Source organism: Verruconis gallopava (assembly GCF_000836295.1).
Source record: "Verruconis gallopava strain CBS 43764 unplaced genomic scaffold supercont1.4, whole genome shotgun sequence".
NCBI classification, from domain to species: Eukaryota; Fungi; Ascomycota; class Dothideomycetes; order Venturiales; family Sympoventuriaceae; genus Verruconis; species Verruconis gallopava.
In genome coordinates this window covers 689,653-714,611 of record NW_015622140.1, presented here as the reverse complement: position 1 = coordinate 714,611, position 24,959 = coordinate 689,653, and the positions used below count along the sequence as shown (strand labels likewise).

Below are 24,959 nucleotides of genomic sequence, written 5' to 3'. Positions count from 1 at the left end.
TTACGGCGGGCTTTGTCTCCCAAGTTTGTAATTCGAGTCACTCACTTCTGTGAGCACGATGTGCAAAGTTTCAACACGTGAAAGCTCAAGGTTAGCACAGATGGCTGTGATTTCGTTAAGTAAAGAGAGAAAGCCAAAGGCTGGCATACGTAGAGCGGCCAATTCGGTACATTGCTGATACTACGCTATAACGTAAGCGACTCGCGTTGAACTCCCTCTCTCTCGCGGTTTCTGGAGTTGTAACTTAGGCTGAGATGTAGAAAGGTGACACAAGACCGTTGATTGCCTTGCAGTTACCCTCGCTGTTGTGGCTTACACCGATTTCGGTCACCATGAAGCGGGGATACTTGATGTTACAATCGTAGTTTGCTGAAATGACAAGTCTCCTTCCAGGTATTTCTGGATTTGGGCAGCGCGAATTCGATGGAATACAATTGCATTTCTGTTCAACACAATTCAAAACTTTCATTACGTTAAAAGTCAGTCCACTAGACGAGAATGAAATCCATGCATTCACACTTCTCGCCATTGAGTCATGTCAGTTTGGTATTGGACACTTGATGACGGGGTCAAATACACTTGAGAACATTGCCCAGAAAGGCAACACAGATGAAGAACTAGATGGCATGTTCGAGAGACCATCAATCGAGCAAGGCTATATCAAAGAATGAGAACCCTTTATGCTTACTCGGGAACTAATCGGAGAGAATTTATGGGCGCTAGCCCTGATATCTATTTGAACATGCTCTTTACCAGTCCAAAACATCGTAAACAAGGTGCTGGAGGTCTGCTAGTAAATTGGGATACCCATCGAGCAGATAAGTTGGGACTGGACTGCTACGTTGAGAGCACCAAGGAAGGTCGGCCGCTATATGAACGGTTCGGCTTCAGAATGTTGAAAGAAACAGAGTTTGACCTGTTGCAATACCGAAGACCGGACCTTGGGGTCGACGTTAATTTTATAATGAATAGAGAGGTCCCGCTGACACTGAAGCGTTGAAAGTAGAGCTTGTTAAACATGAAAAGGCATTTTTTTGCAATACTGCGCAATGGTGTCATTCAGTGTGCCTGCTTTGACACATGAATGAAGAAACTCTCATCAGCTCAGGCTTCTGGGTCACCGTCTACCGTTCTTGAACATCTTCCTACTTGGCGTTTCCCAAGTTTCAAGGCGTTGCAGAAGCTATGCTATAACAGAGCATCGCATTGCGCCTGTTATGGAATGTGTGCAATTCTGACTAGCTGCGTTGCATTCTTCTATTGTCCTTGCTCATCAAGTGAAGACAACACCTCTTGCATAGCTGTCATTTTTCCCAAGCAGAGACAAGATTTGCTGCACTCTTTGGCGATATTTGTAGTCGAGACCGGGAAATTTTCGGGAAAGGATACATGGCTTTTCCAGCAATTTTCAGCAAGTTCTTCTCTTTACTGAAGCCTCAATATGTCTCCTAAATTGGCGATCAAGCTAGAGTCTTCTCACCCTCAAGCTGATACTTGTCCATCAAGCCCTTTAGAGTCGATCTCCATTTTTTGATAATTGGATGCTGGTCAGCAACAAGTCTGAAGGTGATGCTCTCTTCTTTTTCAAGGCCTTCATCACCTGCAACTTCATATTTCCAAATCCCATCTTCCCCGAAGTATTCAGGGCCATACAGATTTTTGGCGGAGAGCTCATTTGTTGCCAGTTCGAACATCTTCGAAACTGCGACTCTCATCTTAGTGCCTTCATCGTTTGGATATATGGCCACTGCCAAGGATTCAAGCACTCCAACAATCTGTCCTGCAGCGGCTCCCAGCTCTGCGCCCAAAGAATACCCTTCATCAAATCCATCCTGTAAAAATTTCTCCTTGCTTGCAGCGACGCCATCGCGGTAACCGTTGGTTCTATGAATACCTTGTAGTCGTGGAACATCCGAAACATCATCATTCTGAGCCTGCTGCCTTGAAACGTTCCTCATAGAAAGCTGTTGGGTTGAAGATTCATCATCTGTGTCAGCACCGAAAACATCGTCAAGTGAGTCAGGCCGCGTCGTTTCTAACTCAATCGTGCCCAGATCAGTTGGGGTGATATCTGTATTCGAAAACCGCGATACTGTATCATTGGTGAACATTATGATGAGAATCTTGCTTTTGCGAAAGCTTTTCTCCCTAGCTTAAGAGGATAAGTTGTTAAGACGTAAACTCATTTAGGTCAAGGGTCACGTGGTCATGAGTCAAAATGATATTTAGTGTCTTCAGTTCTTAACTCTTCAGCAGAAGACTCTGGGGAACAACAATCCTGGCCCATTTTTTGGGAAATATGTAGCTTTGTTAAAGAAAAGAGAGCGAGATAAAAATCCATAACGTGCTAGGCAAGCTTATTCTATTGAGTTCTAGGTCTATGGCAGAACAGCAGGGGTATCTAAAATACTTTCAGGAACTCGATGCAAAACATCTAAGCCAGAAAAACCTTCTTCTACCGTCCATCTGTCTGTTGTGTTATGTAGCACTTTGCAAGCTTCTCCGACCACAATCAAACCAGGCGGCCGAGAACCCAATTCTTCTACAGCAAGACAGACATGCTGAAGTGTGGATCTGATGACCCTTTGATCTTTGCAAGACGCACGTTCAATAATTGCACATGGCGTCGAGATAGGCCATGGTCTCGAGCTAATCTCAGGTATCGTTCGTCCATCAGGTTTTGGCACCATAGTTACGGGTTCGACGCCAGTTAAACTTTCAACGAGTGACGGCAGCCGATGTAGCGCCATCAAAAAGACGACTGTGCGTGTATTAACATACTCTGGAGGAGGAGGCGCCTTGCCTGCACGTCCAGTGCCTGTGCAGATAAGTACCTGATCTGCTACACTACGCTGTGTAACGGGAATTCCAGCAAATAGCGGGGCCGATAGTGCACTTGTGATTCCTGGGAGGACGATAGGCTCATACCCCTTCTCCCTAAACCAGATCACCTCCTCCCCTCCACGTCCATACAAGTATGGGTCTCCTTGCTTCAATCGAAGTACTGTTTGACCAGCTTCTACACCGGCAAGGCCTAGCTCAAGAAATTCTTCCTGTGCTGCGTCTGCATTTCCTGGAAACTTTCGTGCTATATGTACTGTAGTCCGACGTGGTATTAGGTCAAGAACCGGTGCCGGCACAAGTTTGTCGGCAAGAATAATGTGGGCCGTTTGTATGGCAGTGAGTGTCGCGCCAGTGAGCAATTCGGGATGACCTGGCCCTGACCCAGCGAGTATGATGGTGCCTTTCTTCCGATCTAGGCGCGAATCGAGACCGGCCGGCCTTAAGTCAAATGGACTACCAGAAGCTGACTTATAGGCCGAGAGCATGGCATCTGCGTCGGCGTCCGTGATAGCACAGAGTCGCTTGAGCGGCCAGTATTCACATATCTGGGTCAACCATCTCATGCGTCGATTCCGCTCTGCCTCGAGAGTCCCTGGCAGAACGAGCTGGTTGAAATTTGCAGGTTGTACAGAATCTTCTTCCTCGCCTTCTAGGTCGTCTACTTGAGAAAATACGATCTTCTCGTCTTCTTGCTGTAGTCTTCTCCGCAGGGAGCCAAGACGTGAAACAGCGGCACCTAGTCCATCAGGAAGAGATGCTACAATTTCACGCTTGATGCGTGCAGAGAGTTTGCACCCACGCCCAGAGGTGGTAACGCCAATTTGTAGGGGCCCGTCTGTATGAGTACTCAGCAACGTGAAAGTGCTCAAGGCTGGAGAATCTGCAACGTTGATGGGTATCCGCAGCCTCTTGCACAAATTAGAGATATGGGAGCTTCGCGGGTCTCTACGGTCAAGCGTAACAAAAACAGCATCCACAACATGGTCCACCTCGGCGCGACCGAGAGTCTTCAAGTCATCGGCTTGGAATTCCCTTTGCACCCAAGAGATTTGTTTGTCATCGATGCGTTTCTGCAAGCCGTAATGGACTATAGAATCCCTTGGTGTGATGAGTATCGGCGTCGCACCGACTTCCAGTGACTTCGCGCAACGGGCGCTTGCCAATGGATTCGAACCGATGATCAAATGTACATGATTCGAAGAATCAATCGAAGCCAACAACGAGTGTTGCATGTGGATGCGGTAGTGAGAAAACTGTACGAACGACACGGCTGCAACTTTCTATGGCGAATATTAGCACGAAAAGCAAGAGAAGTGAAATCCAGGAAAAGGTTACGAGAACGAGATAATTTGTTCAGATCACCACGAATATGTAGTAAGGACTAATTTTCTATTGGGACCCGACGCGGAAAAGCTCAAATCGCGTCAGTTCAGATGGACGTTCGCCATTGGTCGCAGGCTCGGCCAGATCTTTTTGCGCGGAGAAATACGTTCTTCAGGTACGAACACGAAGACATCTCCCCAGCGGCTAGAATCCTTGCTGAACCTTATCGGAATCATGCAGAGCGGTGGGCGAATGAGTGGATCGTGGAGTACTTTTGAATTCTTGTGCGCCGAACAAAACCGTTCGTCATTCGTTCAAGCCTCTGCATCTCATCGATAAGCAGTCCTTATCTGCCAAGTTAGCTCCAGTTTCTCCGACTTCACTTCAATGTTGCACCCTCCCTTTGACGCCCAAGGATTAGTCTTGATTCCAAAAATCTGGCATGAATTCGTTTGCGCGATTAGGAACAGTGTGGCGAGTCTCTGGAGTACTAGTGGACTATGACTTTGAATAGTGGAGAGGTGATTGTTGCAGTGGGACAGATTCACGTATTCAAAACAAAACCATAAACGTTTATTAAACGAACACGACAGGCTCATACGTCCTTATCTGCATCTACTTCTTGTATAGTATCCAACTTAAAAATGATGTCATCTACACTATTTCTCCGCCCATCATCTTGGTGCCTTCCTCTAGGTTTTGTTCGGCCGCACGGCTCGAATCTGCTGCTTCCCTATCTGGTGCTTTATCTACTTGATTTTTGCTGTTATCATCACTGTATACGGCCTCTAATAATCTCCTTGCTCGATGCCCCGGTATTTGTGGCAAATCGAGCAATATCACAGGTGGTTCAACCTGAAGGTCTGTGGCCTTCTTTCCGTCCTCCTTGTGGCGAATGAGCTTAGGAACGCCGTAACGGTTTAGGTATACCCAAACAACAACGGTAATTATGGTAAACAAGAGGCAAATGCATATGAACTTCCAGATATTGTTATTAACGACAAGTTGAGCTGACGAAGAATCGCTCGTGAAGCGAAAGAAACCCGTGCTGAAGATGGTGGCGATGAAGGTGCTGGGCAGATAGACCATGGTTAAGCCAGCGATTGTTTTCATCGATGTACTATCTCGGCGAGTTTCAACTGCAATGGTTTTGGACTCATCCGCAATACGTTGAGACTGTTTCGCAATCAGAGTATTTATAATACTGTCGGCCTTCGGACGTTAGTTACAGCTCAATTCCCGCTTAGGATTGGTCCATACAGCATTAAGTTGAGACTGGGCTCTTTCTCCAATGACCCGACTGTCTTCAAAAACCCCCTTGCATGAAACTATATGGGCTTTAAAAGCTTCCTGGAGGCTCCTGTCTTGTATCGGTAGATCTTGATGTGATAATGGAGGATGTTCACTCCTTCCAAGACTTAGAGTCACAAACTGGATGTGAGCCTCGTAGATGAAGGTGGTAAGCCGGATCTGAAACTCCATCGCGTATATCATATTTCTCTGGTTGCCCCCAATCCAATGCATGTTCCGCAAATTGAAACTATCCGGATTGTCCGGTTGAGTCACATTAGCCTCCAAATATGCAATAGCACCGCGGCCGGTTACTCGTTCCATCATGATTACAGAATGATCAAGCTGTCCGCGTTGCCATTCTAGATAGAAGTAATAACGTGAGATAATGCAGAAGGCCATTCCAAAAGGATGCCAGTCTTCTCGAAGCCTAGACAGCTGCTCTATCTGATACTCAATGTGACCGGATAAGTCGTTGCCAGCAATTATCACAAGCGCCTTCCTGGTCTTGAAATCATAGCGGATGTAAAATGCGCCTTCAAGATGCCCGGCCGGGAAGACCTTGACAACAATATCTAGTCTGTTAGTGAGATCAAAGAAGGACACGATAGTTTCTACGGACGTACGAAATGATTCAGGAGATTCATCTGCCTTTGAATAAGTCACAAAGGTCGAGAAATTGCCCAAAAAGTAATACAGAGACTCAACAAACTTCGGGTGTACTTTGAACTCCTCTAGCAACCAAGTAAAAATGTCTTCTTCCATTGAGATGGTGAAACGGATATCACCATGCTGACCGTCTAAAGAGTGGCGGTGCTGATAAATATGAGACATAAAACTTTAAAAGCAGTTCGGCTAGGATCGTAAATTCCACAATGTATCTTACAAGATCGTGATGTCTGGGTCAGCCTTCTTGCACTCAGCCTTTATAGGTCAGTCCCGAATGCCGGGCATGTCTGGATTGCGACCTACTGAAAACACCTCCCTCGCCGCCGGTGTCGATATATTAGGTGCAAGATCACCGGCTTGATTTTATTTTAGTAGCTGGCTTTGGAAGAATAAGAGTGCTCTAACAGATGTTTCCAGCCTTGGATTGAATAAAAGCTAACGTATTGCCTTCATATATTAAATTTTCTTTTAGCTCCTGTAAGGTTGTTCCATTCATGGTCAGGGGATTGAAGTATGGTGAAGAGAACGGTCATTCCGTCTTCATAGAATGCTTTGAGTTGGACTCCATGATTATTGTGGCCGGCTGCTATCCGTGCAGATTGAAAGAGGCTCAGAAACTCTATGTCAGAGAAATTTGAAGGGATATATCCTTAGGATTTTCTTGGTTGGCTTTGCGCGATAAGGCCAAACAAAAAGTGAAAGGAAAATGTGGAATCTTACGTCTACGGTGTTAGGATGGTTTGATATGTCTATAACTTTTGATTGGGAACCGAAGCCCATTCTTCATTTGTCCTTGTCATTGTATTTCCAGTGCGGCTCAAACCTGATGAGGGATCTCAGGTGCAGGACGCCACACAAGTCTAGTTCGGCTGAGGCTTGAAAGGATGCTGTATAGAGCCACGCGGACTCGTGGAACGGTAGCACTGGAAAGCTTGTTTAAGCGACCTGCATGAATGAGCTGAAGTACGGAGGCAAGGATTGCTCAGCTGACCAAACTTGCCTAAATCGAGGCTCGTTTGTGTATAGCTGCCGTGATGGTCTGTCCACGAAATGCCATCGTGTGAACTTCAAGGACATACCCGGCGTCCTTTCACCATTTTCTGCCTTCATATGTTCTTGCTTTGGCTCTGCACTACAAATTAAGTTCTACAGATCGCAACGAACAACAGTGAACGCTCATACGTTTCCTCCATTACATCTTGAGCGACATTGACCTGAGCCGATACGCAAAATCGTCAGTGATGGCGATGAGCTCTGAAGTTTGATCGCTGTAGAAGTGGCCGAGCCTGTCGAGGAAATGAAGCTTCGTATTCGTTCGAACCTCACATTGACACTATCACTTGGTAATGCTGACTGGATGGGACGTTAGCTGGAATCAAGCGCTTGGGACTTTCACTCGTCAAGCTCGACACATCACTGCATTCTCCGGAGATCACTGAGATTTGAAGGCGTGCACTGCGAAGTGTCTGCTTTTTAATGCCTGCGAAAGGTGCGGCGAAATTTACGCAACAGATCAAATCGCCAATTAGTTTCCTGACAAAGTTTGCAAACGGGGGTTCGTCGACATGAATAATGAAACAGAGCTAGCTCTACGTCAGATTAGAACGTCTCAAGGGTTGGAGCTACTGCGCATAAGACCAACAAAAGCGTCGACGACATAGACTAGAAGTTCCGTGATACTACGTAGATTTTAGTGAAGGGCCGATGGAATTCTGCTAAGATTTTGAATCAAGTCTTTTTATAGCAATTCGTCTACTTAGCCAGGTGGACATGTCGTAAATAATGAAAAAGAGGATATCTGATATCCGTTTCCCTCAGTTTCATTCACAGGTGTCATATTCGCATTAGGTGCGCAAAATTGTACAATATGCACGAATTTCTTCGATAGTGGAGAGTAAATAAAGACGGTACGCGCGCTGAAATGTAGTTAAATGGGTATCCAGACCACCATTCCCTCTCCAGACAGCATGCCCGCTTTTCCGTGGCCACTCACGAAAAATCTTTGTCCATGTCCTTGAGTATACCATTACCGCCCGGTCTATATGTGGCATGCGTGTTTCGACATGCAAGAAACTCCGAGTAGCGCCGCTGTATGTCTAAAGAGACCAGTGGACGCGTTATCAAACAAAACAACTTGGGACTCGTCAACAAGTTCACTGCACTAACCTATTTCCCCCACCAACCGATATCGACAGTGCAGGAGGTGGCACTGTCGGTGTATCCTTTCCATCGACACCATGGAGAGCACTCGTCGAAAATGTCGTTGCGCTTAGCACTGATGGTATAGTGCCCCCCGATGACGCCAGTGGTGATGAATCCACCTGATGAGGCAGTTTAGCCATGTGTCCTCCTTCTAAGTCTCGATTCTGCGGGGTCGGATTCTGCGAGGTAGGAGCCGAAAGCACGTTCACATCAATCGTCGATCCATTCGACACAATACGGTTCGGACCGCCTGGCGTTGCAAAAGCTTGTGCTTGCATCATTGTTGGGGCTAAAGGGGGGTTGGCCCAAGGGTTTTGTTCATAGAATGTGCGGTCAATAGCTTCGCGCTCGGTGTCTCGAAGAGATATGCGTGGGTGAAGAGGCCGATCGGGAATCTGAAAGAGATTTGTCAGTCAACGTCTCCTCTTGGCAGCGTGACTACTTTTGAATTTCTACCTTCATTAACTTGAAATCCGAGTCAACATCATCCGGGGGCAGTGTTGATAACTCTGGTGCCGCAGGAAACCCTACATGCTTGGCAATACCAGATAAGATTGACACTTCCAGATTATAGGATGTCTGCTGTGCGATCTGCTGAGCGCGCTTTGGCTGATACATATGGGCATAATTTGCGTCATCAGCACCCCATCGACGGCGGTCTTTCTGGATTGCGTAGAGATTTCTGTAGCACTCCTCGAGAGTCCTTTCTCGGGTGTTTCGCACCTCTTGAAAGTATTGACTGTGCAACTGTTGTCGTTCACAGACGGTTCTGACTTGGAGTGCGTCATGCTTGAACTTGAAGAGGACGTTTTGGTGCCGAATTTTCTCGTCTCGATAATGATCAATACATCGCAATTGTGCAAGAAATTCCGGATGAGAGCTCGAAGGTAACCGCAGTAGGTCGAGTTCTTGCGATATCTGTTGCAACTGTTGGTTTATATGTCTGCGTCCCATTAGCATGTTTTCCACCTGCGATCATCCTCAGTGTCTCACCTTTCTCGGAATGATGCGAAGTCCTTCTCGATCTTCGAAAAGGCCTCTAAGGCTAGTCGTTTCCTGGCGACTATGAAAGTCAGTGAATCAATTTTGACCGATGCAGTTTCGGAGCCAATGCTTACTTTCTTCATCCCTGTTGCTGTCCTCCTCTTCTTCCTCAACTGGTTCCGGTTCCTCTTGCACCACTTGCTCGTCACCATTGACATCTACATCGTCGCCAGCAGCCCTTCGGCCTTTACGCTTGCCCTTTCTGCCTTTTCGGCCTCTGGGAGGGGCCACTGGCTCCTGGGTTTCTGCTTCTGCATCTTTCTCCGTTGTTACTGCGGCCTCAGGGTCTTGGTCACCAGACTCGTCGTCGTGGTCGGCAGACGGTGGAGGTTTATTGACAAGCGTCTCAGTAGAAGACATGGCCGATGCGTCTTTGTAGCGCTGTGAGTGACTTCTTTTTGCAAGCGGCTCATCGGTGTCGCTTAATGAACTGACGGCCGACTCCGATCGTTTCCGCTTCCGACTTGGAGTCTCTGAATGGTCAAGCTCAATCCCGTTAGTATCAAAATCACCATTTGCAGGCGACCCGATCTGTTGATCTGCCAAAATGGCGTCGTTGCTGACGGCAGTGGGTGTGCTCGAGTCGTCGGCAAGAATTTCTTGTGCCAGTTTGCTCGGGCTCTTTTCTGGAAGCGAATTGTTGTTTAACGGAGCATTGAGTTTCTGAGGTGTGCGCTCCAGCCTCTCTGTTTCTGCCTCGGTATCATATTCTGATTCTTGATCAACGAGATGGGCGGAGGCAGTATCTAGCTGGTCATCGGCAACGTCCTCGAGCTCACTTAGGCTGCTCGACCGATCATCGTCGTCCTGATTGTCTATCCGCTGCTGAAATGTAGTATTCTCGCTTTGCGCCGGTATGGCGAGCGGTGTCGCAGGGCTTTGCCGCGTTACCGTCGAGATCATATCGTGTGGCTTATGATCCTTGGAATCTGGCAAGGTGGGTGATGGTGTGGGCGACGTTGACGAAGGAGCAGGTGAAAGCCGAGAGTCGGAATTGGGGTTAGCTGATACGTCTGTAGCATGGACAAAATGTTAGCGCGCATTGCTATGGTGACGCGACTGTGGATGGTGTTGCTGTCGCTTGTGCGGAGGCGCCAGCCCTCAGCGGTCGCTTTTGATGGGTGAGCAAAGTTGACTCGGAGCCAACGCGACACACGGGCTCAACCACGAATTACAATCTTTGTCGGCATGGACAACATCGTGTGGGTCTGGAAACATGTGTGGACTTCGACATACCTGTGCCTCGTGAGGGGGCCGTGTCTGCAGTTCGTGACCTACTTCTCGACCGCGACGCCAGCATAATGCGGGCGCAACGACGACGGCCAACTACTGTCGCTGATCTGCCTGCAAAAGGCGCTATAGAACAAGCAGACGCTCTGACCGTGTGTATATAACTCCCAACAACGCGGATGTGGTGTGCCGTGGGCGGTGGTGGAGAGCTTTTCGCACAGGGAAGCACGGCGATCGCAAGGTTAAGGGTGGTGTGGAAAGTTATGGAAGATTACTGGTGCGCTTGAAATGAAGAATGGATGGGCGACGCTTGAGAAAAGCATGCAAAGCATCACATCTTGCGATTGTCTAGCGGTAGGTGGGTGGTGTCAAGCTGGGCTCTGCTTTGGACGAGACTGAGAATGAGCGGCCGCTTCTCGGAACTGGTCATGATGGTTCTCTGGTCTGCTGCCCTTGGGGGACCGACACCCCTGCAGCCAATCATAATGCATGCGACCCTGACCCTTGCAAAGCTGCCGCCAAAAAAAAGCTGGACACTAAGATGCGACGGAGAATTGCTTCGCAAAGCCTGCAGAAGAATGGCCAAGAAGACGAAAGCTAAGCCTGAAGAGTCTGCTGAAGCACCCGGGAAGAGCAGGGAGAGTCTTTTCAGCAGCACAAAGAATGTCGACCCCGCTCTCGCTTCTTTGTTCGCGCGCAGCGTCAGTTTGAGTACTTCGTTTTGCTAACTACATTCTGCTGACTGTTTACAAGACTCCATGGCCCCCTTCCAATGCGTCAAAGGCGAAAGTCAATGGCAAGCAAGGGCCTCTGAAGCTGAATGCAAAGCATACTCCAGGTCAAAATCAAACCGATGAGGAGGGATCGAGCGGCAAGAGCGAGGCTAGTGTTGAAGATGAAAGCGACGAGAGCCGGAGTAGCAGTTCGATCACCTCGTCATCTGAGGAAGATGTAGACTCGGAATCGTATTCAAATCGGGAGGAAGCTGGTTCTGATGGCAAGCCTTCAGTAAATCAGCAGACAAAAACCACCTTGGACGAGACCAAGTCTAGTAGGCGCAAACGAAAGCGTGAGGATGAGGATTTGGAGTCCAAATACATGCAACGACTGGCACAGGAGGAAGCACGGGAAAAACATAAACATGAAGCAGAGCGGCTGCTCAAGAGACAGAAAGCGTCTGAGACTACAGGGGATGATGAAGCCCAAGACGCTGGCGACGATGACGATGATGCGCAAGACGATAGCGAAGATGACGATGACGCTAACATGCTAGATGCTCGTGAGGACGAAGAACAAGAAGATGGTGATGACGATGAAAATTACCAAATCCCTCAACACGAGACACTGGCCAAATCCCCAGCCGCTGAGATCGAGAAGGCAAAGCGAACCATATTTCTAGGCAACGTATCCACCGATGCCGTTATGTCAAAGAGGGCTAAGAAGGCATTACTGCAGCACATGTCATCCTTTCTGAGTGCCTTGCCCAAAGAAGACTCCACGGCGCATAAGATTGAGTCAATACGCTTCAGATCAACTGCATACACCAACATGCTTCCCAAGAAGGCGTCTTACGTTACACAAGACCTCATGGACTCGACAACAAGGACTACAAATGCCTACATAGTATACACCACCAAAGCTGCCGCACGTGAAGCCCTTAAGCTCAATGGCAGTATTGTGTTGGGACGCCATCTGCGCGTAGACTCTGTAGCACATCCAGCTAAAATAGAGCCGCGAAGGTGCGTATTCATTGGTAACCTCGGTTTCGTGGACGACGACAGCGCCATCCAAGCTGCCGAAGCCGAAGGAAGCGGCGGGAAAAAGCGTAAGCCCAGGAAAAAGCAGCCCAGCGACATCGAAGAGGGCCTGTGGCGCGAATTCGGAAAGTGTGGCACAGTGGAAAATGTGCGCGTCGTTCGCGACTCAAGAACACGTGTGGGTAAGGGCTTTGCTTATGTACAGTTCGCGGTAAGTTACGTTGCCTGCGTGGTTAAGCCGCATGCACAGGTATATACAAGGAACTTCTTTACTGACAAGTCTTGCGTGTGGTAACAGGATGAGAATGCGGTCGAAGCTGCTCTGCTGTACGATGGCAAAAAGTTCCCTCCCATGCTACCTCGTAAACTGCGCGTATCGCGCGCAAAAGCTATGAAACGCAACTCGGCTAAGAAGGATACACGATCACAGTCAGCTGCAAACAAGGTGTACAACCCAAAGATCAGTGAACAGCAGAAGTCGACAATGGGCCGGGCGAGCAAGCTGCTCGGACGAGCTGGCGCAGCACTTCTACATCAGTCTGATCAGGCTGGTGTAAAATCAGTTGGCCGCAGTACTGCCGGGGTAAAAGCACCGGAGTCATTTGTATTTGAGGGACACCGCGCCACGGCTGGTTCGTATGTGACTAAGAAGAAGCGTGTCGCTCCCAAATTGAAGGGCAAGCCAAAGAATCGTAGTGCTCGGCGAGCGTCTGCATGGAAGGCAGGAGGCGGGGTCTAGACTATTGAGAAGGCCATACCTGGAATATGATGGAAGGGCTGACGGATTAAGTAAGAAGCTTAAGCGTCTTGCTAAGATGCATTGGCATGAAGTAAGGGCAGAGGGGAGTGCTGAAGGAAGCGCTTGGAAAGGAGCGCAAATCCAAAGCTTAGCATGGTCCAGGGATGGTCGTGGATCAACAAGTGGTCGGGCCTAGTCTCCCGAGCACGTGAGACAGAAAGTCAGTAAGACAGTCATCAATGTACATTAAGAGAATCCTCCGGCACGTCTGAATTTCGAGCCAAAAATCTCTCGCGGATGTAAGCGTCCCGTGGCTCTTGCCGGATCTACTAAAGGTCTCTCGTCATTTTTTTTTCTTTTCATCGCGAGTGTTAAAGGACCGCAAAGCGTGTTAGACTTGGGTAAGGTGTCCGCGTTTTTGCGTCGCCTCCATATGATCCCGCTCGAATACCGTATCTGATCCGGTGATGTATCTCTAACCCGATCGCCGAATCTGATAAGTTCGAGGAAGATAACCTGCAAACCTCTGCTGGCCTTACTCGCGTGGCGACTGTATGACGGGATGCTCGGACGCCTTCGCGGACTCTGGCCCGTCCAATTCAATACGCTGCCACAAATCGGAGCTCAGAAAAACGGGCACTTGTGGCAACAACGGCTGACAGGAATGACCCCCATGTGACGGAGCAAGTTTGCAGTGGACAGTGGCAGCTTGCGGGTCGGTGCCACACAAGCTCCGAGCAGCGGATGCGCGACGGAAGTGAGCAGGCCTCGGCGCGACCGTCAGTGTCGACAAATCCTTACATAAGCCAGAACCAGCTCCGGCTGTCGGCGGGACGCCCAGCTTTGCAAAGCTTAGTTTGGTTGGCATGCACGACGAGCGCCGAATACGAAGTCGAGGCGAACCATTGAAAGGCAGAGTGACGGATGTAAGAGATCTGCTACAGCAGGCTTGCGAGACACTCAATTTCGTCTTCCAGACACGGGTTGTTTGCCATGCTTTTGCCATTTGCAAGGGCCAGCTCTGTGTTGAACGCGGTGGCGGTCAAGATCTTTGAAGGACTGTTGCTTGGCCCGCACATGCAGTAGTTCCTTTTCAGCGTGCTTGAGGCTTCATTACAGCACGGGCAGGGGACGTGGAACACGATGGCATGCGCGCCCGAATGTGATTGCTTGATAGACCGTTCGGTTAGAGCTTACTTTAGCATTGGCACGACCCATGCTTCTGAATAATCAATGGCGGTGTTTTGCAATTGGCAGTACCCGGCAAAGTAAGTAATACAAGGCGGGTATCCATTTTGCTTGTAGGCAGCTTTGATCTACCCGGTAGAAACCCGTAAAGATGGGCCGTGAAGTGCCTTTAAAATAGGTTGCCCGTCCGTCGATGGTGTAGCTCGACTTCTTCCTCTTCTTCTATTGTTTCTCTGGCTCCACTCAGGTTTGTCTGACCAGGTGCTTGAAAGCAGCCGATCAGTTTCCAATATTCTTTATCGTCGCTTGCAACTTCACATACGTCACAGTGACCGCAGTGGGTTTCACCTTGCCTTGCACTGCCTAATCTTGCCAGCGTTTGGCAGACAAGCGAGAGGGATTGACAGCATCGTAAAGTGGGTTTTGTCCATCTTGGGACGACTCCCCTCGGCTCGCTGTTGACTTACCAAGCTGCGGTTGCGTGCGCGTGTGAGCTCATAACCATCTGGTCCGTGCCGACGACATCACGCAAGTTTTGCCCACGCCCGCAAGAGCTGCGTATTATATACCCTCGAGAATCCTACGACTATACCTTTTAAGCCTTGAAGCCTTTGCCCAGGCCATTCTTGAAGGCAATTGGGCAAGTCCGCAGCATCCCTATCCGTTCCGGCACAACCTTCGACCTGCCTCCATCGGCAAGAGACACTTTGAGAACGTCGACGTCTTTCGGCGCTCTTGGAAGCAGGTGCAACAGCTCTAAGCTGTGCAATGTCGTCCCTTAAGAAAGCCTTTGACAAGGTCGCCCACCGTGGCAGCAGGTCTGGCACCCCTACGGGCAGTAGCCAAAATAGTGACACCGAATCCGCAACAAACGGTCACGGCAATGGGTATTCTTCCTCGCCACGCGCTTCTGGCACATTTGATCGGCCACATAGAGCTTCGGGCACATGGAACAGCGGACGCACGTCATCTCCTCGCAGCAGCGGGATTTTCTCGCGCAACTCTGTCAACAAAGGCCATCACAGCCCTGTCAGAGCTCTCAAGGATAAATTTCGTATCGGCAGCGAGTCGGATGCCACGGATAATGATACGGACACGCCATACAATCGCGATGGCGAGAAAATGAGCAAGAACCAACTGCGCAAAGCTGAGCGCCAAGCGGAAAAGGAACAGCACAAGCGTGAGGTGGAAGAGAGGGCACAGGCTGTTAAGGAGCGCAGAGCCGCTATGGACGAGAAGGCCGCGAAGGAGGAGTCTCCGGAGACACGAGCGCTGTATGGTGAATTTCCTGTCAACAATTACGCCGGCGAGTGGAAGCATGAAGCTCGTCTCGACCTGCGTGACCTGTCCGCGAAGGACATCGGGAAAGAGGTCACCTTTCGAGCTCGTGTGCACAACGTGCGGAAAATGAGTTCAAAACTTGTATTCTTTGTCTTGCGGCAACAGACCGTCACCGTGCAGGGCGTTCTGCATGAACATGGCCCTGTATCTTCTTACTTCGTCTATTGGGCCGAGCACATTGATATCGAGTCTGTCGTCCTCGTCAGAGGGATTGTTCAGGCCCCTGCTGCGAAGCAGGGTGAGATTATTGGTGCCTCCATCCACGACTGTGAAATCGCTATTCATGCCCTGCACGTCGAAGCTAAGCTAACCGAGCCATTACCTTTCACGGTAAATGAGGCGGAGGTCACAAAGGAGGAGGCAGACCAGCCAGGCGACCACCGTCAACATGTCAGCGACCGCGTTCGTCAAGCAAACCGCATACTTGACCTTCGTACGACTGCCTCGCAGAGCATCTTCCGCATTCAGGCAGGCGTCTGCCAACTGTTCCGTGAGAGTCTCAACTCTGAAGGTTTCATTGAAATTCACACGCCGAAGATGCAGGGTGGTGCTTCTGAGTCTGGTGCTAGCGTGTTCAAGATTGACTACTTTGGACGTCCCGCATTTTTGGCGCAATCTCCACAGCTGGGCAAACAGATGGCTATCGCCGCTGACTTCAAAAAGGTTTACGAAATTGGTCCTGTTTTCAGGGCGGAGAACAGCAACACTCACAGACATTTGACTGAATTTACGGGTCTTGATCTTGAAATGGCAATCGATGAGCATTATCATGAAATCCTCCGCACCCTGGACCGCACGTTTAAGCACATATTCTCCGGCATCTACTCGAAATATCGCGCCGAAATTGACATCATCAAGCGCCAGTTTCCTCATGAGGACTTAGTCTGGCTTGATGAAACGCCAATTATTCCGTTTGCGGATGCCATCAAGCTACTGAATTCAACAGGCTGGAGAGATGAGAACGGCAATCCACTTGCAGAGGACGAAGACATGGGTACCAGAGATGAGATCCAGCTCGGCAAAGTTATCAAGGAAAAGTACAAGACAGACTACTACGTGCTGGACAAGTTCCCCGTAGGCGCTCGTCCTTTCTACGCCATGCCTGACCCCAACAACCCTAAAGTGACCAACGCGTTCGACATCTTTGTTCGCGGCCAAGAGATCTTATCCGGAGGACAGCGTATTCATGATGCTTCAATGCTGCTTGCCAACCTCGAGAAAGCGAAAATTGACCGTTCCACAATGGAAGAATACGTGCAAGGTTTCGAGTGGGGCGCACCACCCCACGGTGGTGGAGGCATCGGCCTTGAACGAATCGTCATGCTTCTACTGAATCTCGGTGACATCCGAAACTCCTCTATGTTCCCGCGAGATCCCAAGTCTCTCCCCGCCAGACCACCTGTCATACCGCTGCGTCATCCGGAAGCTAGCACTCTTCACCCGCCATGGGAAGGCAAGGATCGCACCGTCGCGAATATGGAGTTCCAGACGATAGAGAAGCTCATTGCGAACTACGGTGATGCCACGAACACCAGCTGGCTCGAGCCGAGAACTCAAATCTGGAGAGATGAGGCTACTGGCGCGGCTGTCGGCTACGTTCCTCAAGACGGGTTCGCCATCACCGTGGGCGACCCGCTCTGCCACGAATCTCAGTATGCTAAAATCATCGCTGGCTATATACGATATATTAAGAAGGAGACCAATCTGAAGTTATTGTGGCTACTTGTCGGCTCGAAAGTTGAAACCGTCCTCGCCGACAAGTTCAACTGGCGAACGTTCTCAGTTGTTTCGGAACAAAGATTGGACCCACAAAACAACCCTGCAATGCATGATCCTGATGTCCAACGTAAGGTTCGCCATGCGGAGAAGGAAGGTGTCAAAATCTTCGATTTTCCTCTTGGCAAGGAGATTCCGCAAGACCTGAGGGATAAGATTGACAAACGTGTTGGCGACTGGCTCAACAATAGGAAAGGCAAACAGGTCCACCTCACTAATATAAGGCCGTGGCAGGATATGGAACACAGACAATATTACTACGCCGTAGACAAAGACGGCGAGATCGCCGCTCTTGTGGTACTTGCACAGCTTTCCCCTGAACATGGCTGGCAGGTGAAGTACTCTCTAGATTTCCCTGGTGCACCATCGGGTACCATCGAGTACATTGTCACGCATGCGCTCAAGAAGGTGGCCAGCGAAGGCTGCCGGAACGTAACGTTCGGCGGCGGTGCGTCACCGCACTTCACTCCTGGCCACAACCTCAAGGGCGCGAAAGTCAAGATGCTAAGCAAAGCTTACCATGCCATCGTCACCGAGCTCAAGCTCACACAGAAGACGGAGTTCAGAGAGAAGCTCGGTGCAAAGGATGATCCGATCTACGTTTGTTATCCCCCCCATGGCCTCGGTCCGATGGGCGTCAAGGCTATCCTAAACTTTTTCGAGGACGATTGAACGCTCCGCTTTATTCTTCCGCAGACGCGTGGCAGGATGGCGTTGACTCTTTGATATGACTTTTTCTCTCTAAGTGTGACAGAATCGGCAGACGAACGATCAAGAAGCAGAATATAGTGATGGCTGTGAAAATGAGAGCGCTGTGGAAGCAGGTGTTGATTTGCCTATGAATGGAGGCACTCCCCGGTTCTTGACAGTGTCGCAAGCTGCGGTGCCGGTCGTGCACTCCCGCTTGTTCCCCATATGGTCGTCTTCTTGATCATGATTCCCCATAATCACGTTTTCCTAGTGTCTACTTCTTAGGTTCTCTTGTCTTTTTGCGTTCTTCTTTCGAAGGGTTGTGTCCGAAGTGGTATATTTTCCACCAATATCAGAATTCTACCTTCTCTGCTGTCCGTATCTCTTCTTGCGTGGGAGGCCAAGATCTTTTACGGTGCACTCTTATATATATCCGATGAGTGATGTCACGTGAAGGAAACGAGTAGAATTAGGAATAGCAGATAGGAATTCTGACATGATCTTCCTTCGAGTGAGCGTGCGTTGGCTATTCTCATTTGATCGTTTGCGTGCTGTTCTACAGCTGTGAAACGGAAGTTCGAGATGTTCTGTGCAAGTGAAGCGAAGGACTCGCCGGATGAGGGTCCGAAGTCAGCTGAAGTCGGCGTGACGTTTGGGCAGCGCGAGTGACTTCCAAAAAAAACAAAAAAGGTTCATGCCCTCCTTAATGTATCTAGATTTGTCTAGTTGAGTTTCACGACGCAGTAGAACTTAACGTGAATTTTTCGTCTTTGTACTAATCTTGACTGAGACTGTTCAGGTGAGCGTTCCCGCAGAGGGGTTAGAATCAATGGAGCTTCGGCCGACCATACGCTGCTGATCTTGCCCTAGCACGAACTGACGTATGACTGGGTGGAGAGCAAGCACTATGCTGAAAGGAACAAACCAGCGTTTTCCCCACGGTTCTTTCGCTTCCAAACATTCGCAATGGAATCCTAGGTGTATGCAGCGAACATTCAGCACTTTCTATGATGCTCTGGATCGATAGGTTCGAGACATTGCAGCCATGGCGACCCAGGACCAAGAGCAGACGCGTAAAAAACCCATCCTGCTCAGAGCGTGGGAAAAGCTTGGCCTCGATGTACCGACCGTCACGAAGATGGTGAAGTTTGCGTTGCCACCGACAGTTGCCTTGTGCATATGCCAATCAGACACGGTTTTACACGCGTACGGCACGGTCAGCTACCTTGTCGCCGTTGGTGCTGTGTTATCGTCTGGCATGGCTCCGCGAGCCGCCTACATCGAAGCTCTGATATCCAATGTTGTATTCCTTGGAATAGCGGCGCTAGTCGCTATATTCGCCATGTGGACCGTTATCAAAGCACGAGAGACTACGTCGCCTCCGGGGAGTGCTCCTACCGCATACAATTCATCCGCATCAGCCGTCGCTGGAGTCTGGCTATTTTTCCTTCTGTATGTCATCAATGTGAGTCGAGAAGTGCTCCAACTGCTGGGTTTCCGTGGCTTATATCATATCTAGTCTGTAAAGTTCACACGCCCGCAGTTTAAGTTTGCTAGCGTGATGAGCTCGATATTGGCCACAATAACGATGACATACGCACCGCAATTTCCGAACATGGCGAGCGCCCTTAATATGGTGAGAAGTCTATACGGCGCCCTCATGAGTGGCATCGCAATCACTACAGTGATCTCGTTGCTTTTCAACCCAACTTCGTGTCGGCAGGTTGTCTTCGCGGATATCGAAACGTACATCACCCAGCTGCGAGCATTGCTAGAAAGTGAACGCAAGTACATGACTAGTTTGGAACTTCAAAATCCATTCCGCAGCCATGAGGAAGGAGAAAACGTCCTGGAAAAGGTGCAGGCTCTACGAAGCGCGCACGGAAAGCTGTTCGCAGATATGGGTTCCGCGAAGAAAGAAATTGCGTACGGCAGGCTTCTTCCTAGCGATCTTTCTGAAATTCAACGTATTCTTCGGCGCATATTCTTACCGGCCGTGGGCATTAGCTCTATTATCAGCATTTTTCAACGGCTCGCTCTGCATCATGGCTGGACTTCAGCTGAAACTGATGTGGAGACAGCAAGCGAGCACCATCTCAGCATGGAGTACCAAGACATTATGAAGAGCCTAGACAAGCCAATGAATCGTCTACTTGACGTTCTAGGCGATGCTTACGACCACGTGCTTTATCGTCTCAGGCTAAGAGGCTGGAAAAAGGTGCGCGATAGTTTACGGGCGGAAGAGAGCGGTTCCAACTACGACTCAAAACCCGGTCATGACACATTCGTTCGCCACCTCGAGGATGAAGTAGATCTTTTTTACCGTACTAGAATCGAAATACTGAGAACTTGGTGCGAGCATCACAATATCAAACTGGCCCCTGACTCTTTTGAATCTGATTTCACATGGATTACAAACAGCGGAGAGACACTCTTTGGCACCCCCATGCAGAGACAATTGTTTGTAGTCCTCTACGTAAGTACCTTCGGTACAAAGTAATTCTTCTCTCTCTCTAATTAAAAGTCACAGATCGAATTTTTGCTCTGGTCCGCTGCTCGATCTACATTATCGCTGGTGCGATTCGCTGACTCCAAAGTCAAGGATGGAACCATGTTAAAGAAGCGCCTAATCTTACCCGGAAGGAAGACCGTGCTTAAATGGATCAACACTTTCGGTAGATCTGATAACGATGACAGTCTTGACAGTCAGGGTATGAATCGCTCCACAGCTGATACGACTCGGACACTTTGGACGGATACGTTCAAAGGTTTTCGGAAAGATCCTGAGCATTTGCCCATGACAAATCCGCTTCAAAACATCGGTCGCTTCCTAAGGGCTTTTGGTAAGATGCTGCGATCACATCATTCGCAATTTGGTTTTCGGCTCGCCTGCGGAGCAATGTCTATTGAGATCATCGCTCTCCTTTCAGACACACAAGTCTTTTTCGTAGAGCAGCGCCTCTTCTGGGCTACCATAATGGTACGTCTTTATACGTAGCTGTCTAACAAAAGAAGTAGGAGTGACTTAAACATCGCAGGTTGCCGTATCAATGACGAGGACATCAGGCGAAGCATCTTTCATCTATTTCCTCCGCATGTGTGGCACATTCATCGGAGCAGTATTCTGTTACATCATGTACTATATTGTAAATGGACACACAGCTGGAGTGCTTTTCTTCTATTTCATTAGCATCGCGATGTTCGGGTACTTTCCGGCAAAGAAGCCACGGCTTTCGCTAGCTGCAGTGATTGGCACGATCACGAGCACAATCGTCATTGGCTACGAGCTTCAGGTCCAGAAAACCGGCACGAATTACGGAACTGGAATCAAGCCTATATACTACCCCATTTACCTGCTTGCACCATTTCGATTTGCAACAACGATCGCTGGGATCTTTGTTTCCTACATATTCACGATATTTCCGTTTCCAATATCAGAAGGCTCAGAGATACGAAAAGACCTTGGCGTAGCTCTGTAAGCAAAACACGCTAGATTTGGCACACAATTTTGGTGTATCGCTAACATCTATCTTCCAGGTACACTCTTGCAAGTCACTACTCATTAGTGCAAGAAACAGTCACAGCGAATATCACCGGTGAACATGGAGATCTCAGCATCAGAACAAGTCCTGGAAGAAAGCTCGAGAGAGCTCGAGTAAAGCTCATGGCAAAGCAGATGCTCCTTTTGCAAAGCATGCGAGCCCAGTTAAGTTTCACAATTTGGCAATTTCCGCTTGATGCGCCTTTCCCAAAGGAAAGATACGATAAGATCATCGACTTGATTGAGAACATTGTCAATTTCACTGCGCTCATTGGATACGCTTCAACGAGTCTCAATCTGACAGAAGAGGAAGCCAAACCTGAAACTCTGGAGTGGCACCAAAGCTTTCGTATTCTTCAAGACTCAGTTCAGCAGACTTCGGATGAAATCACTTCGTTACTGTGCTTACTATCATCAAGCATTCTGTACGCTCAGCCCTTGCCTCCTCATCTCCACGTCCCGGCTCCCTACTCTTTGCTGCAAAGGATGCAGGCAACGAACCGACACATCTTAGATATTTCACACGTTGCCGAGAAAGGATACTCTGCTTTTGCTGTGCTCCAGATAGCTAGTCGTTCAATCATCTTGGATCTCTATGAGCTCGTAGAGTAAGTCTTTGTTATGGAAGCACAGTAATCTGCAAGCTAACTCTTTCCAGCCACATTCGAGAACTCGTGGGCCAGCTCGATTTCTCAAAGCCATATAGCTCAACATCTCTTAGTCGCTATACTACGTCGAAAAGCAAGCAATATTGACATTCATCACACAAAACAAAAATCAAGTCCAATGACTCACAAATAGAATATCACTCTATCATATTCTTATGTTGTTACTTTCTCAAACCTCGCGCTTTACGGCCTTTCTTCGTTTAATCGTGATATTGATTCGCTCCCAGAAGCCTACTCCTCCATGTACAATGAACTCTCCTGTTTTCGATGGATCTACGAGCTGAGGCTCGAATTTTTGGAAGAACTTCACCGAAGTTAATCATAGTGGAGGTAAGATAAGAGAGAACGAAAAAGACATACCAGTAAAGGACCTTTCGCCATTTCCATGAGAGCGACATCTTTGCCAAGACAAACACGCGCCCCGTAACCGAAGACCATGCTGTATTTATCGTATTCTTTGACTTTTTCTTTCGGATCTTCAATCCACCTTTCCGGTCTAAACACCTCTGCATCTTCCCCGTACAGTGATTTGTCCCGCCCAACAAACCAGGGATTACAAGTGATCTCAACGCCAGCAGGTGCATATTTTCCAAAAAGCTCAATTCCACCTTCAGATACCATCCGAGGGAAGATGTTTGGCGCAGAAGGACACAGTCGCATGGACTCCTTAATCACAGCGTTGTAGTACGGGCAATGCTGTTGAACCTCAGCATATTGCGGTATCTTACTAAGTAGGCCTTTCCGCGTGGCATTATCAATCTCGATCATCATCTTCTTATAGCACTCAGGATGCGTGAAAAGGTAGTACAGCACAGCCTGAAACGCGGTTCCCGTCGTGTCAGCACCGGCCAGGAGAACAAGAAGAATCTCGGCTTTGATATATTCTTCATCTAAAGGCTTGCCCTCTGCAGTCCTGGCTTCGAGAAATGTTTGTAGAAGGTCTAGCCTAGGGGTCTTCCCTGCCTCGATATCCGCAAGTCGTTGGGCGAGAAGCTTATCACGAAATCGCATCAAGGTGCCGATCCCGGTATTATCCTCGGGCTTCGCAACCAGTGCCTGCTTTCCAATGGAAGTCTTTTTCAGAAGCCCCGTGAAGGGGTAAAACCTGCCTAGGAGCCCAAATGCCGTCATTCCGTCGTGGAAGCCTTGAATTAGTCCGCCAATATCGGTTCCGGATTCCACAAAACCAAACGGTGCCCCAAAGCCAAAGTCAGACACAATATCGTAGGCCATGAAAACCTAAAATTCCCCGTTATCGGCCGAACAAATTTTTGATATTAGAACAAAGCGTCGAAACTTACAGCCCACTCACAAAAATCGAAGTCCTTGCCTGTCGATGCAAATGTTTCATCAAGTTTCTGTATCCATGCCTCCAAACGTTCGTCCATCATGGGTTCCATAGTGCTCACTTTTGAGAAGCTGTAAGGAGGGGCAATCAATTTCCGCAACTTAGCATGCGTCTTATGGTCACGGATGTTGAAAAGGCTTTCGGTCTCTCCGAAGCTTCCTGTAAGGTAGTAGGGGCTCTTGTCCGCTTTGAAGTGGTAGACTTCAGGGAGCTTTCTCGCATCACTGACTAGGAGCATTGTCGGTGTAATGCGAATTACCGGCCCATACTTTTTGTGTGCCTCGTAGCAGGCTGCTAGTTCCGTCTGCATGTAGTTGTGGTATCCAAGCCATATCCGGGTTACTGTCGCCCAGAATGGCCCGGGAAAAGCAGAAAGGGGATGGAAAAATCGATAATAAACAATCTGGTAAATTGTCGAGTAGATAACGTACCCGGCGATAGCAAGAAACACATTGCGCAGGGTGAGATGATCGAGGACAGTCTCAAAGATTGCCATTGTTTGAGAACAGAGCAGAAAGGGAAAAAGAAAGTACACGACCTAAAAGGTGATTGCAGAGGATTCATACCGGATATCTATAAGCACCCAACCATATATGCCGGTCCTTTGACGCATCTCATCCCCCCCTATGACTTTTGAAGCCTACATCAGCCGCTGGAAGTCAACCTGACATGGATAGTTCGTACACGTTTAGGAATTAGATGCGCTTCAGAGCCACGAATATGTGCTAGCGCATGCACCCACAGGCTGCAATTCTGGGGTTGTTGACCTACCTGCGGGGTAAATGGGGTACTAGTGCACTATGTTCGAGGTGATTCACGGCCTCTTCAGGATAGATCCACGTTTCCAGATCAATTGCATGGGTGGCGGTGGATAAATTCTTCCGGGCTCCAAAACGATAAACTGAACGATTCCCACATTACGACTGATAAGCCACGTAGAAGAAGTAGTTCCTTTCGTTGCAACGCTTTCAACCTCGACTTTAGGGGCGCCTCAAGAAACTTTGATGTTGCCGAAGCCGTCTCGTGACAGAATCTTGAGCAGTGAACTTGACGCGGTTTGTGTAGAATTGCACGTAAGTTAGCATACGAGGTCTCAGAAAGAGCAATCAGGTGTACCGCGAATAACAGCACGTGTTGTAAGATTGAATCAAACCATCCAGCAAGTTACGATACTTTGCGATTTAGGTTTTTGCTCGCTTTTGAAGGTTCCAGGCTTTGCCACTAGTTATTCTGAAACGTGGATGTCGAACATCCCTGCTTCTCACAAAGCAGGCAGACAACCAACCCTGCTGCAGCATGACGTACAGCC

General features: G+C 48.9%; 8 protein-coding genes across 9 annotated transcripts; 3 read left to right on the top strand and 5 right to left on the bottom strand.

The window, feature by feature from the left end:
* Positions 1–687: 687 nt before the first annotated feature.
* On the bottom strand, positions 688–2,146 carry PV09_01689 (uncharacterized protein). The gene has a single exon (XM_016354618.1). It carries the CDS (start codon positions 2,109–2,111, stop codon positions 1,461–1,463), a length of 651 nt encoding a protein of 216 aa, XP_016217630.1. The 5' UTR covers positions 2,112–2,146; the 3' UTR covers positions 688–1,460.
* Positions 2,147–2,347: 201 nt separating this feature from the next.
* PV09_01688 (uncharacterized protein) lies at positions 2,348–4,244 on the bottom strand. Its single transcript, XM_016354617.1, has one exon. It carries the CDS (start codon positions 4,074–4,076, stop codon positions 2,379–2,381), a length of 1,698 nt encoding a protein of 565 aa, XP_016217629.1. The 5' UTR covers positions 4,077–4,244; the 3' UTR covers positions 2,348–2,378.
* Positions 4,245–4,821: 577 nt separating this feature from the next.
* PV09_01687 (uncharacterized protein) lies at positions 4,822–6,222 on the bottom strand (the record flags this gene model as incomplete). Its single annotated transcript, XM_016354616.1, has 3 exons — positions 4,822–5,379; positions 5,428–6,032; positions 6,084–6,222. 3 exons carry the CDS (start codon positions 6,220–6,222, stop codon positions 4,822–4,824), a joined length of 1,302 nt encoding a protein of 433 aa, XP_016217628.1.
* Positions 6,223–7,828: 1,606 nt separating this feature from the next.
* On the bottom strand, positions 7,829–11,002 carry PV09_01686. 2 transcript variants are annotated; one of them, XM_016354614.1, is made up of 6 exons: positions 10,609–11,002; positions 9,447–10,385; positions 9,322–9,391; positions 8,785–9,271; positions 8,293–8,723; positions 7,829–8,222 (listed from the first exon to the last, which is right to left on the bottom strand). In XM_016354614.1, the coding sequence occupies exons 1-6, from the start codon at positions 10,670–10,672 to the stop codon at positions 8,165–8,167; spliced, it is 2,049 nt and encodes a 682-aa protein (XP_016217626.1). In that variant the 5' UTR covers positions 10,673–11,002; the 3' UTR covers positions 7,829–8,164. The 2 variants fall into 2 exon arrangements, with proteins under 2 accessions (XP_016217626.1, XP_016217627.1); XM_016354615.1 differs by having other exon boundaries at positions 7,829–8,723.
* Positions 11,003–11,172: 170 nt separating this feature from the next.
* PV09_01685 (uncharacterized protein) lies at positions 11,173–13,396 on the top strand. The gene is made up of 3 exons (XM_016354613.1): positions 11,173–11,303; positions 11,356–12,570; positions 12,658–13,396. Exons 1-3 carry the CDS (start codon positions 11,181–11,183, stop codon positions 13,096–13,098), a joined length of 1,779 nt encoding a protein of 592 aa, XP_016217625.1. The 5' UTR covers positions 11,173–11,180; the 3' UTR covers positions 13,099–13,396.
* A 1,023-nt stretch (positions 13,397–14,419) lies between these two features.
* Positions 14,420–18,604, top strand: PV09_01684 (aspartate-tRNA(Asn) ligase). The gene has a single exon (XM_016354612.1). The coding sequence runs from the start codon at positions 15,055–15,057 to the stop codon at positions 18,073–18,075; it is 3,021 nt and encodes a 1,006-aa protein (XP_016217624.1). The 5' UTR covers positions 14,420–15,054; the 3' UTR covers positions 18,076–18,604.
* Positions 18,605–18,935: 331 nt separating this feature from the next.
* On the top strand, positions 18,936–22,460 carry PV09_01683 (uncharacterized protein). The gene is made up of 6 exons (XM_016354611.1): positions 18,936–19,558; positions 19,613–20,569; positions 20,624–21,073; positions 21,132–21,568; positions 21,631–22,242; positions 22,293–22,460. The coding sequence occupies exons 1-6, from the start codon at positions 19,139–19,141 to the stop codon at positions 22,387–22,389; spliced, it is 2,973 nt and encodes a 990-aa protein (XP_016217623.1). The 5' UTR covers positions 18,936–19,138; the 3' UTR covers positions 22,390–22,460.
* On the bottom strand, positions 22,436–24,146 carry PV09_01682 (uncharacterized protein; the record flags this gene model as incomplete). The annotated part of the gene is made up of 3 exons (XM_016354610.1): positions 22,436–22,606; positions 22,663–23,541; positions 23,604–24,146. The coding sequence occupies 3 exons, from the start codon at positions 24,144–24,146 to the stop codon at positions 22,472–22,474; spliced, it is 1,557 nt and encodes a 518-aa protein (XP_016217622.1). The 3' UTR covers positions 22,436–22,471.
* Positions 24,147–24,959: the final 813 nt, after the last annotated feature.

Bases quoted from the DNA above. Each gene is read 5' to 3' on its own strand.
- PV09_01689 (XM_016354618.1), bottom strand. From the start codon at position 2,111: ATGTTCACCAATGATACAGTATCGCGGTTTTCGAATACAGATATCACC.
- PV09_01688 (XM_016354617.1), bottom strand. From the start codon at position 4,076: ATGCAACACTCGTTGTTGGCTTCGATTGATTCTTCGAATCATGTACAT.
- PV09_01686 (XM_016354614.1), bottom strand. From the start codon at position 10,672: ATGCTGGCGTCGCGGTCGAGAAGTAGGTCACGAACTGCAGACACGGCC. The intron at 10,386-10,608 runs GTATGTCGAAGT...TCCATGCTACAG, and splicing joins GGCCCCCTCACGAGGCACAG to ACGTATCAGCTAACCCCAAT. The intron at 9,392-9,446 runs GTAAGCATTGGC...TGACTTTCATAG, and splicing joins CAGCAACAGGGATGAAGAAA to TCGCCAGGAAACGACTAGCC.
- PV09_01685 (XM_016354613.1), top strand. From the start codon at position 11,181: ATGGCCAAGAAGACGAAAGCTAAGCCTGAAGAGTCTGCTGAAGCACCC. The intron at 11,304-11,355 runs GTCAGTTTGAGT...ACTGTTTACAAG, and splicing joins CTTCTTTGTTCGCGCGCAGC to ACTCCATGGCCCCCTTCCAA. The intron at 12,571-12,657 runs GTAAGTTACGTT...GTGTGGTAACAG, and splicing joins TTGCTTATGTACAGTTCGCG to GATGAGAATGCGGTCGAAGC.
- PV09_01684 (XM_016354612.1), top strand. From the start codon at position 15,055: ATGTCGTCCCTTAAGAAAGCCTTTGACAAGGTCGCCCACCGTGGCAGC.
- PV09_01683 (XM_016354611.1), top strand. From the start codon at position 19,139: ATGGCGACCCAGGACCAAGAGCAGACGCGTAAAAAACCCATCCTGCTC. The intron at 19,559-19,612 runs GTGAGTCGAGAA...TATCATATCTAG, and splicing joins TCCTTCTGTATGTCATCAAT to TCTGTAAAGTTCACACGCCC. The intron at 21,569-21,630 runs GTAAGCAAAACA...TCTATCTTCCAG, and splicing joins AAAGACCTTGGCGTAGCTCT to GTACACTCTTGCAAGTCACT.